This window comes from Sardina pilchardus, chromosome 19 (genome assembly GCF_963854185.1).
Source record: "Sardina pilchardus chromosome 19, fSarPil1.1, whole genome shotgun sequence".
Lineage (NCBI taxonomy): Eukaryota > Metazoa > Chordata > Actinopteri > Clupeiformes > Clupeidae > Sardina > Sardina pilchardus.
The window spans coordinates 23,023,972-23,036,471 of record NC_085012.1 but is presented as its reverse complement, the minus strand read 5'-3'; the positions used below and the strand labels follow the sequence as shown (position 1 = coordinate 23,036,471).

Sequence of the window (12,500 nt, the reverse complement as noted above, 5' to 3'; positions counted from 1 at the left end):
GGGAGAATGTTCTGGCAAAGGGGTGCGGGAGCGAGAGAGAGAGAGTGAGCGGGCGGGCGGGCGGCAGTGCTTGGTGTTTAGGGGTCTGGCAGAGGGAGAGGGAAAGATCAAGTGATGCCTGGCAGAGCGAGCGTGTGCCTGAGACGGAGGAGGAGGGGGAGGAGGGAGTGTTGGGGGGGCGAAGAGGAAATCGGCTAACATCTCCACACACACACACACACACACACACACAGCAATCTATGCTTCGAGCAAACGGGAAAGAGAGAAGGAGAGAAAGAGATAGAGATAGGGATAGAGAGAGAGAGAGAGAGAGGAAAACCGAAGCCCAGTGTCTAGTGTGTCCAGGCTCGTCATTGCCAATGCAGAGCACAATGAAAGTGCTCAATGAAAGCCATATTGACCTTGTTTCTCCATTACACACTCCGATCCCTCCTCGGTCCCGTACACCAGAGAAAACACAAGAGAGGCGCAGGCCCATTCAGACATCCCTGGGCCGCATACTTATCAGGGGGGCTGGAGCAGGCTGGAGGGGTGGGGGGGGTGGGGGGGTGCAGGGCTTAAGTTGTGAATGATTCACTCGCAGTGCAGGTTCTCTGTTCTGTCATCCAGTACAGCTGCACTCGCCCCCGCCCCCCCCCCCCCCCCCCCCAACCCAACACACACACACACACACACATATTACGCACGCACCACCACCACCACCACCACTACCACCACCACCACCTCTGCAACATCCACCTCCCTGACTAACGCAAACCTGCTGCGTCTCCGTATTTATGTTTGGCCGCTGCTCCTCGCTTCATCGGGTTTCAGGACACAGGAAGACTCGCCGCAATAACAAACGGGGCTTTCAAAGGAGCCTTCAGCAGGTTAAGATAAAATGTTTTCACTGTCCATTATAAGAAGCATCTGCCCCGAAATTAACAGGGGGGCCCCGCGTAAGGGCACGAGGAATGCGCCGGCAAGCGAGCTCCCAGTCATCTGCACACGATCTGAAAAACAGACCGAGTCGATTTGGGAGGAGAAGCACTGGAGCGCAGCGTGCGCGCGCGCACACACACACACACACACACACACACACACACACACACACACACACACACACACACACACACACACAGAAGTGAAGGTTCACAGGACTCAGGACCCAGACAGGTGTTCATTCCCTGTTAGCAGCAGAACAGATAGAGGAAGGAAACAGACCAGTCCTGTGGGGGAGGGTGACGGTGGTGGTGGTGGTTGTGGGATCAGTTTTATAAATCTGACATCAATGACAAAAGCAGGTTCTGGTTCTAATCTAACACACACACATACACGTACACACACACGCACGCACGCACACACACACACACACACACACTGTGTCTGGAAAGTACAAGTGTATGGGTGTGTGAAGAGTCTGGTGGAGCAGTGTTATGAAACCTGACCAGCACCAGGGAGAGAAATGGGAAACTAAAGAAGGAAGGTGGCATGTTTACTGTGTGTGTGTGTGTGTGTGTGTGTGCACATGTGTATATCTCTGTGAATGAATGTATGCATGTACTGTATGTATATGTATGTACTGTATGTATATGTATGTACAGTATGTATGTATGTATGTATGTACAGTATGTGTGTATACATATATATATATATATATATATATATATCTGTGAATGAATGTATGTATGTATACATGTATGTATGTGTGTATGTCTGCGTGTGTGTGTGTGTGTGTGTGTCTGTGTGCGTCTACACCTGTGCACACACTTGGGTGTTGAGGAGGAGTGTTCCGTTCGACCATCTCTCTCACATTCCACCGCCCCCCCCGCCCCCCCCCCTCTCCCTCGGCCCTTACCTGGAAGCCCTGAATGCGGGCCAAGTACTCCAGCTGCTGCGCGGGCTGCACGGACGCCGACACGGCGGGGGCCAGAGCAGGTGTCTTGCCCTTGGGCCCCAGGACCTCGCCCGCCGCCGCCAGCGCCGCCGGGGACGAGCCGTTGAGCAGCAGCTCGCGCGCCATGGCCGCCGTGCTGCCCGGCCCGGGGGCGTAGTACGGGTCCTTGGCGCCGCCGGGGCCGCCCAGGTAGGAGGAGGGGACGGGCGGAGGGCCGCCGCCGGGGCCGCCCTTGTTCCGACTGGCCTCCATCTCCTGGTAGACGTCGGGGGAGAGGTGGAGGATTCCCTTTTGTGCTGCAGGACCAAGAGAGAGGAGAGAAGGAGGAGGGAGAGAGGAGGAGGAGGAGGAGGGGAGAGAAGATGGAGGAGAAGAAGAGGAGGACATAGAGGAGGAAGAGGAGGAGAGGGAGAGAAGATGGATGAGAAGAAGAGGAGGACATAGAGGAGGAAGAGGAGGAGAGGGAGAGAAGACGGATGAGAAGAAGAGGAGGACATAGAGGAGGAAGAGGAGGAGAGGGAGAAAGAGGAGGAGACAAATGAGGAGGAGGAGGAGGAGAGGGAGGTGTAAGGAGAAGTGCAGAGAGAAAGAGAGGAATGGGCGAGATGAGGTATGAGGAGGGAGACAGACAGAGGGGAAGAAGGAGGAGAGAAAAGTGATAGAGACAGAGCGATTGAATGAAAACATGGGAGACAGATAGAGAGAAGGAGAGAGAGAGAGAGAGAGAGAGATTAGAGGGAGAGCAGTCATTACCGTTCACAGCGTTACCTGCCAAAGAGATTTGCGGACTTGAACCACCATCCTTTGTTGCCAAAGGGGGGCCTGTGTGCTTTGGCTCAGAATTGGGTTCAGATGGGAACATCATTTGCAGATAGAACTGTTTGGGCTGGCATGTGGAAAAGTTATTCTACCCTTGGCGACTTGGCACAAGATTTGCTCAATTTTAAAGCATACACTTGCTTGGCCTCTCATAAATTCCATGCTATGCTATGCTTCTGATTGACAAGAATGTGGACGTGTATACAACACCAGTGGCGGCTAATCATCCTACATGCATTAGATTACTGGATTACCACTTAAAACACTCTCAAGAACAGTGATAGTTACTCGCCCCGAGGATATCTGTACTTGCTCCACAACTTTTCTTTGCAGTTCAGATACTTTATATATTAATCAAATGCAATTAACTCATCTGTTGGCAATGAACACATACACAGTAAAAGCGCTATTAGACACACACATAGAGCTGTGGGCAGCCTCTTCAACATCAGCAGTTGCGGTTAGGCGGGACTCCTTGCTCAAGGGCAAATCAACCGACACCACCCCCCCCCCCCCCTTTTTTCCAGATCAAGTCCAGATCAAACCAATGCCTATCGGGCCCAGGTTTGCACCTCAGACCTTTCGGGCTGCCCCAAAACACCTTAACACAGCCTCAGACCCCAACACCTAACACAGCCTTGAATATTCACTGTACACAGATGCTGAATGAGAAGTGCAGAGACAAGCAAAGACAACCCAAAAGCCTCACATGGATCCCATAGCCACAGACTGTGTCAAGAACATGCTCCAATTAAGCTGATGACGCATTCCGAAGCGAGAAGCGCAGAACCGCTAAAATGGACGAATCGCCAGGACCAGTGTCCTGAGAACAGCTTGAGCAGCATCCCAGACAGAGCAAAAAAAAGAAGAAGAAAAAGGCGGAGTCCTTTTTCCATTCAATGGTGTTTTTCTTTTCCTTTCACTTTTTTCTCTCTTGGTTGCTGCTAGTTCTGGATTAGCCTATTGGAAAAACATGCAAGTTTAGCCCTCAGACAAGGTCGCTGGAGACCAGGGGGAGAACAGCTGTTCCCGGGCCACACAGCTGTGCGCTGGCGCTAGCACGGACCGCAGCTGATGTCGATGGGGATCCGGGCCGGAACCAGGCCAGACGCGAGCCAGAGCTGCTTGTGAGCTCAGCTGCTATCCGGGGAGGTTAGAGAACTCGCTAACTTCCTGTTTGTATCGGCAACAGTACAAGTGCGGCTAGCTAGGGAAAAAAAAAACCCAAAACAGATTCTTTGAAAGCTGCTTGGCTCTCCAGCATCGAAGCTGGGTCTTCACGGAGCATCATCTCTTGGTCTGGATTCTTGTTTGCAAGCTTATAAATATTATTTGATGTAACCCCATAAGGATGCAGAGAGACACACACATCTGGGTATTGATGATGATACATGCATGTTTGTATAAAAAAATGTGTGTGTGTCTGTCTGCTGAATATGGATTCAAGGGATGGAGCGCAAATCAGAAACACCAGTCGAGCGTCCCTGTGGTCATCTCAGTGGGAGAGAGTGCCCAGAAATAGAGCAAAACTGACACAGATTTTTCAGATGTCCAAACGACAAGTTCAATTTAAAGTTACACAAGTCAGCGCCGCAGCGGCCGCACCAGCCGCGGCCCACGAATGTAACATACCGTAAAAGCACAAGGTGTGAGCCAACATGACTTCACCGCCGACATGCAACTAAAAAACATACATGCACAAGGGAGGGCAGCAAGAATGGGAGAAGGAGAGAGAGAGAGAGGGAGAGAGAGAGAGAAAGAGAGAGCGAGAGAGAGGGAGGGGGAGAGATAGAGAGAGAAAGAGAGAGAGAAAGAGAGAGGGAGAGAGAGAGGGAGAGAGAGAGAGAGAGAGCGAGAGAGAGGGGGAGAGATAGAGAAAGAAAGAGAGAGAAAGAGAGAGGGAGAGAGAGAGAGAGGGAGAGAGAGGAGGGAGGAAGGAAAAAAGAAATACTCATGATTCCATGCCTCCCTCTCACCCTCTCCCATGGTTCCAGGGGTTCCACCCAAACTAATGGGCTCTGTCTGAGAACGGTGTACTGGCCACGGGCCAGTCCAGGGCCCAGCGCCTGATTTTAAACAGATAAGGATGAGAGCCCAACACTGTAAATCACAACGATGAAGCAACAGGACTCAGATACTAAACACAAACATACACACACACACACACACACACACACACACAGAGAAAGAGAGACGCTTGCAAGCACACCCACACGCACCAGGCATGTCTGACACAAACACATTAAACACAGACACACACAATTCACAGGCAGACACATAAACACACTCCTTGCAGACAAACACGGCTGCATCTAGGCACGCAAGCATGCACAAACACACATTTACACACACATGCACATACACACACACACACACAGACTGTTGTCAGGAAATGAAACGTGGCAACTTTGCTGAGGAAAAAAGGGCCATGCTGCAATAACCCCCTGGGGAGGGCCCTGGAGTTTGCTCCTCTCAGGCAGAGCCCTAATCACTTCTGCATGGCCCTCCTGGGCAGGCCCTCATCCTCATCCTCCTCTCCTCTCCTCTCACATCCTCTCCTCACCTCACCTCTGCACTCCTCTTCTCTCTCCTCTCCTCTCCTCTCTTCACCTCACCACTCCTCTTCTCTCTCCTTTCTGCTTCTTTCTTGCCTCTCTTCCATTACTTTCCTTTCTTCTCTCCCCTTCACCTCTGCATTCCTCTTATCTCTCCTCTATCCTTCTGTCCTGCCTCTCTTCACCTTACCTCTCCACTCCTCTTCTCTCTCTTCTCTTCTTCCCTCCCTTCCTCTCTCCTCCTCTCCTCAGCCTCTCTCTCCTCTCCTCTCCTCCAGGATGAATGAGTGGCAGCCCGTAGTACCACAGTCACCATGGTTGTGCATAAACTTTGCTTGTTTGTTTGCTCTTAATCATTTACTTGCCCTTCATGTTTAATATGTCTCGAGTTTTGTAGTCTTTTATTCTTTCATAAATTATTATATTCCGTCATGCTGTTTACTTTGATGGTCAACCGACTCAAACTGGAGTGCACTTTTTAAAAAAAACACACATCAACACAATGTGACTTGAATTGACGAATGCACAATAAAGGATGAAAACAAACAGCCCCAGAGTTCCCCACTCCCTTAAATCTGTGGCTTGACGCGGGTTGCGCAAGATGCATCCCGACGACCTCTAATCACACAAGTTGTGTAAAGCACACTGGCCACGGGGTGACGTGACAGTAAACGGACTAATGGGGCCTGACGTGCGGTCTTATCCCTTTCAATATGCATCACGTTACATGTGCCCGTGGAGCAGGCAGCACGGAGGGGATTCTCGCATGACTCACCAGGGAGCCACATATTCGCTGTCTCTCGCTCGTACTCCCCTTCTCTCCTCTCTCTCTCTCTCTCTCTCTCTCTCTCTCTCTCTCTCTCTCTCTCTCTCTTTCTTCTTTTTAAAAATGGTTCTTGGCCTTCTTACTCATCGGTGCCATGACACAGTGTCCCTTCTGTGCGTGGGGAGGGAGAGGAGGGAGGGGGGTGGGGGGCAGAAACCTAAATTGGGATCCCGATTCCAATCTGCCATTTTGTTCCATGTGTCAATCTCAATCTGCCATTAACTTTTCACTGCTGAGCCGTGATGGGCTTCCGTGCCCAGAGCAGTATATGAAGAGGAGGGGAGCGAGTGGGAACGGCCAGATGAGGAACGGCAGAGCGAAGCGGAATGTCCCAATTCCGGGCAATGCCGGTCAGAGCAGCGAGGGCTCGAGGAGGAGAAAGGGGGTGTCGATCCCCCCCCCCCCCCCCCCCCCCGCCTCTGGTCGTTCCCATGCAAACGTGTCTCTGTTGTGTGTCAGTGCCCTTCCCGGGCCCGTAACCGCTCTCTCGCTGGCAGCTCGCGCAGATTGCAAATCCTTGGCGCTGGAGCGACGGACATTATTTTGACATTAACAGGTCGGCGCTCTGGCGAGGCCCGCGCGGAGGTAATGAAAAAGACAGTTGGCCCCCGCCGCCACGCCGCCGCTGCTGACGGGGCGAGATGAACTCTCGGAGGGGGCCTTCGGGAAAAATGGACGCCCTCCAGGGTGGGTCCGCGGGCCAAAGAAACAAAACAAAAAACCGAACCGGCGAGAAAACGTTTTGTTTTTGTTTTGTTTTTTTTCGTCGTAAACACGCACCAAAAAACGGATATTGAAACCCTAACCTCGCCTCTTTTTCTCCCCCGACGCGGCTGTCCCGCGGGGCCTGACTACACAGGCCTGTCAGCGTCCTCCGTCGTCGACGACGGTGTCAGCGCCGCCCCTAAAAATAGCTCTTTTATGGGGAAGTGGCGGAGGCTCCGTGGCCTCGGCGCACGGGGCTGTGACAGCGTCTGGGGAGGTGAGCGTGAGCGTGAGTGAGAGAGAGAGAGTACGCTCGGCGCGAAAGTGGGCGGCCGGCCAATGTTTGCACCACACGCTGACTGAGAATGACACACACACACACACACATGCACACACACACACACGGAAAAAACACATTCTCCTCCATTGGTGTCATTTCATCATTTCCAAGAATGCCATCGTCAAGCTGCATCGAAATCTCCAAAGCTGACATCACTAAAGCGACTTCATTCACTGTAGCTTTTTTGCCAGTTTATTTCAAAACTCCACAACAAGAACCGGGGGGGGGGGGAACCCACCCCGGCCTTCTTGCACAATTGTTTGCATCTATCTCTTCAAATGCCACACACAAAACTGACTCATTCTCACCCTTTCGAAACCAAAAAAACACCCCAACGCAGGGATGATGCTGTGATGTAAGCCTCCCCAGCAGACCACACTGACCCACTATCTCTGCCCCATCTCCAGAGAGAGAGAGAGAGAGGCAGATTAATCAGTGGCAAGGCACACGGTATGGAATGTGAGATGGTGAATGTGAGCCTTTGATGGCGGCCTGAAAGGCCTTTGATCCCGGCTGTCTCTTATATAATGGGGGCTTCGTTCTATAATTTCATGCAATTGCTGAACATCCCACACACATGGGAAAGTCTGCGACTGTGTGTGTGTGTGTGTGTGTGTGTGTGTGTGATTTGGAGGGTTGGGTTGGGGAGGGGCTAATCCTATCTGGCAAGCAGCAGTCGAGAGAAGGTGTGTGCGTGTGTGTGTGTGTGTGTGTGTGTGTGTGTGTGTGTGTGTGTGTGTGAGTATGTTCAAGCGCTATGTATACATTTGACTGTACGCATGTAAGGTATAAATCAACATATTTTCAATGTCAGCCCCTGTCTGTGTGTGTCTGACAGAGAGAAAAAGAGAGTGTGTGTGTGTGTGCATGACCTACAGAGAAGGGGTGTGTTTGTGTGGGTGAGTGTGTATATGTCTGTGTGTGTATGTGTGATTAAGGGAAAAAAGGGGTATACATATGACTGTGTGAATGTGTGTGTGTTTCTTGTGTGTGTGTGTGTGTGTGTGTGTGTGTGTGTTGCCCAACACCGCTTTGCGCCCAGTGCGTGGTGAATGGACCTTGTGGATTTGCAGTCTCCACACACACAGGAGGTGGATTGAGCTGACAGTCAGAGGGCCATTGACCAGTCATCCAGATTAAACGCCCGCATGTCACCTGGGCTGGAGCGGCCCCCACAAACACTCACTGTTATTCGTGGGTTCAGGGAAAGACGGTCTTTGTCCATTCCAGCCTTTGTTGTCCATCTGCAGAGAGGGAAGAGGAGAGGGATGTGTGAGAGAGAGAGAGAGGGGGAGAGAGGGAGAGAGAGAGAGAGAGAGAGAGAGAGAGAGGAAGGGGGGTAGAGGGAGAGGAAGATGGAGGGGGATTGAGAGCATGGGAAGGGAGAGAGAGAGAGGGAATGGCAGGGGAATGAGAGAGAATGAGAGAGCCAGTGGAGAGAGAGGGAGAAGAGACAGAATGAGAGAGAGAGAGAGAGAGAGAGAGAGAGAGAGAGGGAGAGAGAGAGAGAGAGGAAGGAGGGGAGGGGAAAAAATGGGAGAGAAGCCAGTTTACCAAAACCGCTTTTCAGTGTGTCAGACAAGTTGCTTCCTACTGTTTTCAGGCGAGGGAGGGGGGTGGTTGGGTAAGCAGAGGGAGAGATGGGGGGGGGCTAGGGGGTGTCCCCAAATTAAGACATCCTTGAGCAACTGTCACCAGCCCAGCCAAGTCTTTGCAGGGTTGGGGGGGTGTGGGGGCTGGGTTACAGGCAGGGGCTGAAAAGGTGCTCTCTCTCTCTCTCTCTCTCTCTCTATAGGCGGCTCCAGCAGGCTACGTGCTGCGGGCCCTGCGGCCCTCTCTGGCAGCCCCTGTGGCGGGGCTCAAACGGATGGCAAGCCTCTGGAGAGGGAGTCTCTGAAGGTGCTCAAAAACAAAGTGTTGGCGAGGCGAGCGGAGATGTTAAAGGACTGTGGGATTTGGCAATGTGTAAGTCGGTCTTACTCCTTAGTCTGCCCCTTTCTCTGTCTCTCTCTTTCTCGCTCTTTCTCTCTCTCTGATAGCCCATTTTCTCCTCTCACACACTCTCCCTTCCCAAATGCTTTGTTTATCTCCATAGATGTCTGTAGAAATGTGTGTATATTTCTGTAGCTCAATTTGCAGAGCACTCAGTAGGTAGTGGCGCTAACTACCACCCTGGTCACAAAGCAGGGAGCCATCTGGGTGTAAATGTACTGTGTGCTTACAATGTACTGTGTGAGGTTTTGAATAAAAGAGTCTCCTGGATGAGCGGATGTAAGTGCAAATGTCTATCGATCTGTCCTCCGTCTCTCTCCAGTATACACCAACAGTATTCTGCAGGTGTGTGCAGGGTCCTACAGACCATATCTGACATATCTATGACTTTATTCTCTATCTACCCATCAGTCTCTTTAATGATGATCTCCTGACACTGTCTGGGGAGATAGGTAGCAGTGTGGACAACTCTCTCTTTCTCTTTCTCTTTCTCCTTCTCTTTCTCTCTCCCTCTCTCTCTCTCTCTCTCTCTCTCTCCCTCTCGCTCGCTCATCTACTGGACTTGTGTGGGGGAGGCAGGTAACAGGGTGGACACCTCTCTCTCTCTGAGATCTACTGACCTTTTCTGGGGAGTAGGGCTGGGTGGTATATCGGTATAAGAAGATTAAATTAAAAACAAACATGAAATTAAAATCAATATGCACCAGCCTGCAATCTACTCACGTTCTGCAAAAGAACAATACAATACAGCATTTAAAATATTCATTGATTCACTGATTCATTGATTTGCAATTGTTGATTTTAATTAATTTAAGGATTTCAATATTTCCAGGAACCAGCAGGGTTCTGGAATTCTACTGGGGTCTATTTTATGACCCTGTTGTTGAAAAACATTCAGAGATTCAGATTCAGATCATTGTTTTCAATTGGGTTACATATTTTTTCATTTGTTTCGCATCTACATATTTTCAAATATTGGAGGATGTTATTTTGATCAGAATCAACAAAAGTGCTCATATATCTGAGTTTAACTTGCAACTGAGTGACCCATTTTATAGAAAATACTGGTATATTTTGTATCACCATTCAGCCTACAAATACCATGATATGAATTTAGACCCAATTTAGCCCTACTGGGGAGGTAGCTAGTGGGCTGGACACCTCTCTCTCCCTCTCTGAGATACTACCTTGTCTGGGGAGGTAGGTAGCGGGGTGGACATCTCTTTCTCTCCTTCTCTCAGATCTACTGACCTTGTCTGGGGAGGTAGGTAGCGGGGTGAACATCTCTTTCTCTCCCTCTCTCAGATTTCTCAGATCTACTGACCTTGTCTGGGGAGGTAGGTAAAGGGGTGGACATCTCTTTCTCTCCCTCTCTCAGATTTCTCAGATCTACTGACCTTGTCTGGGGAGGTAGGTAGCGGGGTGGACATCTCTTTCTCTCCCTCTCTCAGATTTCTCAGATCTACTGACCTTGTCTGGGGAGGTAGGTAAAGGGGTGGACATCTCTTTCTCTCCCTCTCTCAGATTTCTCAGATCTACTGACCTTGTCTGGGGAGGTAGGTAGCGGGGTGGACATCTCTTTCTCTCCCTCTCTCAGATTTCTCAGATCTACTGACCTTGTCTGGGGAGGTAGGTAAAGGGGTGGACATCTCTTTCTCTCCCTCTCTCAGATTTCTCAGATCTACTGACCTTGTCTGGGGAGGTAGGTAGCGGGGTGGACATCTCTTTCTCTCCCTCTCTCAGATTTCTCAGATCTACTGACCTTGTCTGGGGAGGTAGGTAGCGGGGTGGACATCTCTTTCTCTCCCTCTCTCAGATTTCTCAGATCTACTGACCTTGTCTGGGGAGGTAGGTAGCGGGGTGGACATCTCTTTCTCTCCCTCTCTCAGATTTCTCAGATCTACTGACCTTGTCTGGGGAGGTAGGTAAAGGGGTGGACATCTCTTTCTCTCCCTCTCTCAGATTTCTCAGATCTACTGACCTTGTCTGGGGAGGTAGGTAGCAGGGTGGACATCTCTTTCTCTCCCTCTCTCAGATCTACTGACCTTGTCTGGGGAGGTAGGTAGCAGGGTGGACATCTCTTTCTCTCTCTCTCTCAGATCTACTGACCTTGTCTGGGGAGGTAGGTAGCAGGGTGGACATCTCTTTCTCTCTCTCTCTCAGATCTACTGACCTTGTCTGGGGAGGTAGGTAAAGGGGTGGACGCCTTGTAGCCCAGCTGCAGCAGCATGGCCTCAGCTGCGTTCCTCTTGGCCACCTTCTTATTGGGTCCCGTGCCTGTGGCGATCTCCCCTCCTACTTTCACCTGTGTAGAAACACACACACACACACACACACACACACACACACACACAAAAATACACAAATATATGATGAACAACAAACATGCGATTGATATCGCTCAAATGATTTAATCTCAAGAACTTTAACAATCAGTGGGTTACTTGTTGCTATCATCCAAGAAGAACTCCAAGAAGAACACCAAGAAGAGCCAATAATATGATTGCCCAGCAATGTTGCTCAAAACGTTGCCCTCCTCATGTATAATCTCAGGCCACAATAACGCCACTGAAACGTTACAGCAGGCCCTCTGGAGGGGTGCAGAGGGGGGACCCTCTCTGTGTATGGGCCCAGAGGATAGTTTATGGGGTAGTTGTTTGAGCGTGAGTCAAACAGTTGCGCCACAGTGTTTTGCCTTGGACTTGTGCGTCTGTCCGTGGTAATTGGATTAGGCGATGGCGAACAGGTGGCGGGATTATATTCGGGCTTCCCGTGTTTATTTTGCATCGAGCCGCAACATAAAATCTGTCTGCAAATAAAATAAGCAGACACTCGTGGAGGTAAGTCAGACTTTGCAGTAAAATAAGCAGATATTTGTAGACGTAAATCAGGCCTCGGTCGGAAAGGTAAACACAAGTGGGGAAAAGCTGCACTAGCAGCATTCCAGAGCTATAAAATGATCGGGAATCGTGGGAGGCCAAAACGGGCTCTTGTTACAGTACGCCGCCACGGACAAACCGACAGCGGAACAAGTCTGTTCAGGAACGCACAATGACGAGCGACGACAAAGAAAGAAAAAAGGACCAGGAAACAAAAAATGATCAACGACAACGAGTCAATGCGTCCCACAAGAAATGGTGGCGACGTGAAAGGGGTTTAGCTGCTTTGGTTCCAGACGAAAGCTTGTTGAGCTGCGCTGAGCAACATGTAGCCCAAAAGCCTCCTCTCCCCCTACTCCCCAAACACACACACACACACACACACACACACACACACACACACACACATGGCCCCCTCCTCTCTGAAGAACAGAAACTCATTTATGCCCCGCAGCCCCGGCAGGGGGGAACAATGTGGAAATTTTAGAAGCGACTCGGGCCACACAAA

At 50.7% G+C, this 12,500-nt stretch overlaps 1 protein-coding gene across 3 annotated transcripts in view; it reads right to left on the bottom strand.

The window, feature by feature from the left end:
• stau2 (staufen double-stranded RNA binding protein 2) overlaps positions 1 to 12,500 on the bottom strand; it is a 104,493-nt gene that overhangs the window by 50,213 nt on the left and 41,780 nt on the right. For all 3 annotated transcript variants that reach the window (XM_062521034.1, XM_062521031.1, XM_062521033.1), the window contains exons 11-13: positions 11,287 to 11,418; positions 8,308 to 8,365; positions 1,838 to 2,172 (exon numbers count right to left, since the gene is read on the bottom strand). In XM_062521034.1, coding sequence (XP_062377018.1) covers positions 1,838 to 2,172; positions 8,308 to 8,365; positions 11,287 to 11,418 — 525 coding nt within the window. The remainder of the gene's footprint in view (positions 1 to 1,837; positions 2,173 to 8,307; positions 8,366 to 11,286; positions 11,419 to 12,500) is intronic.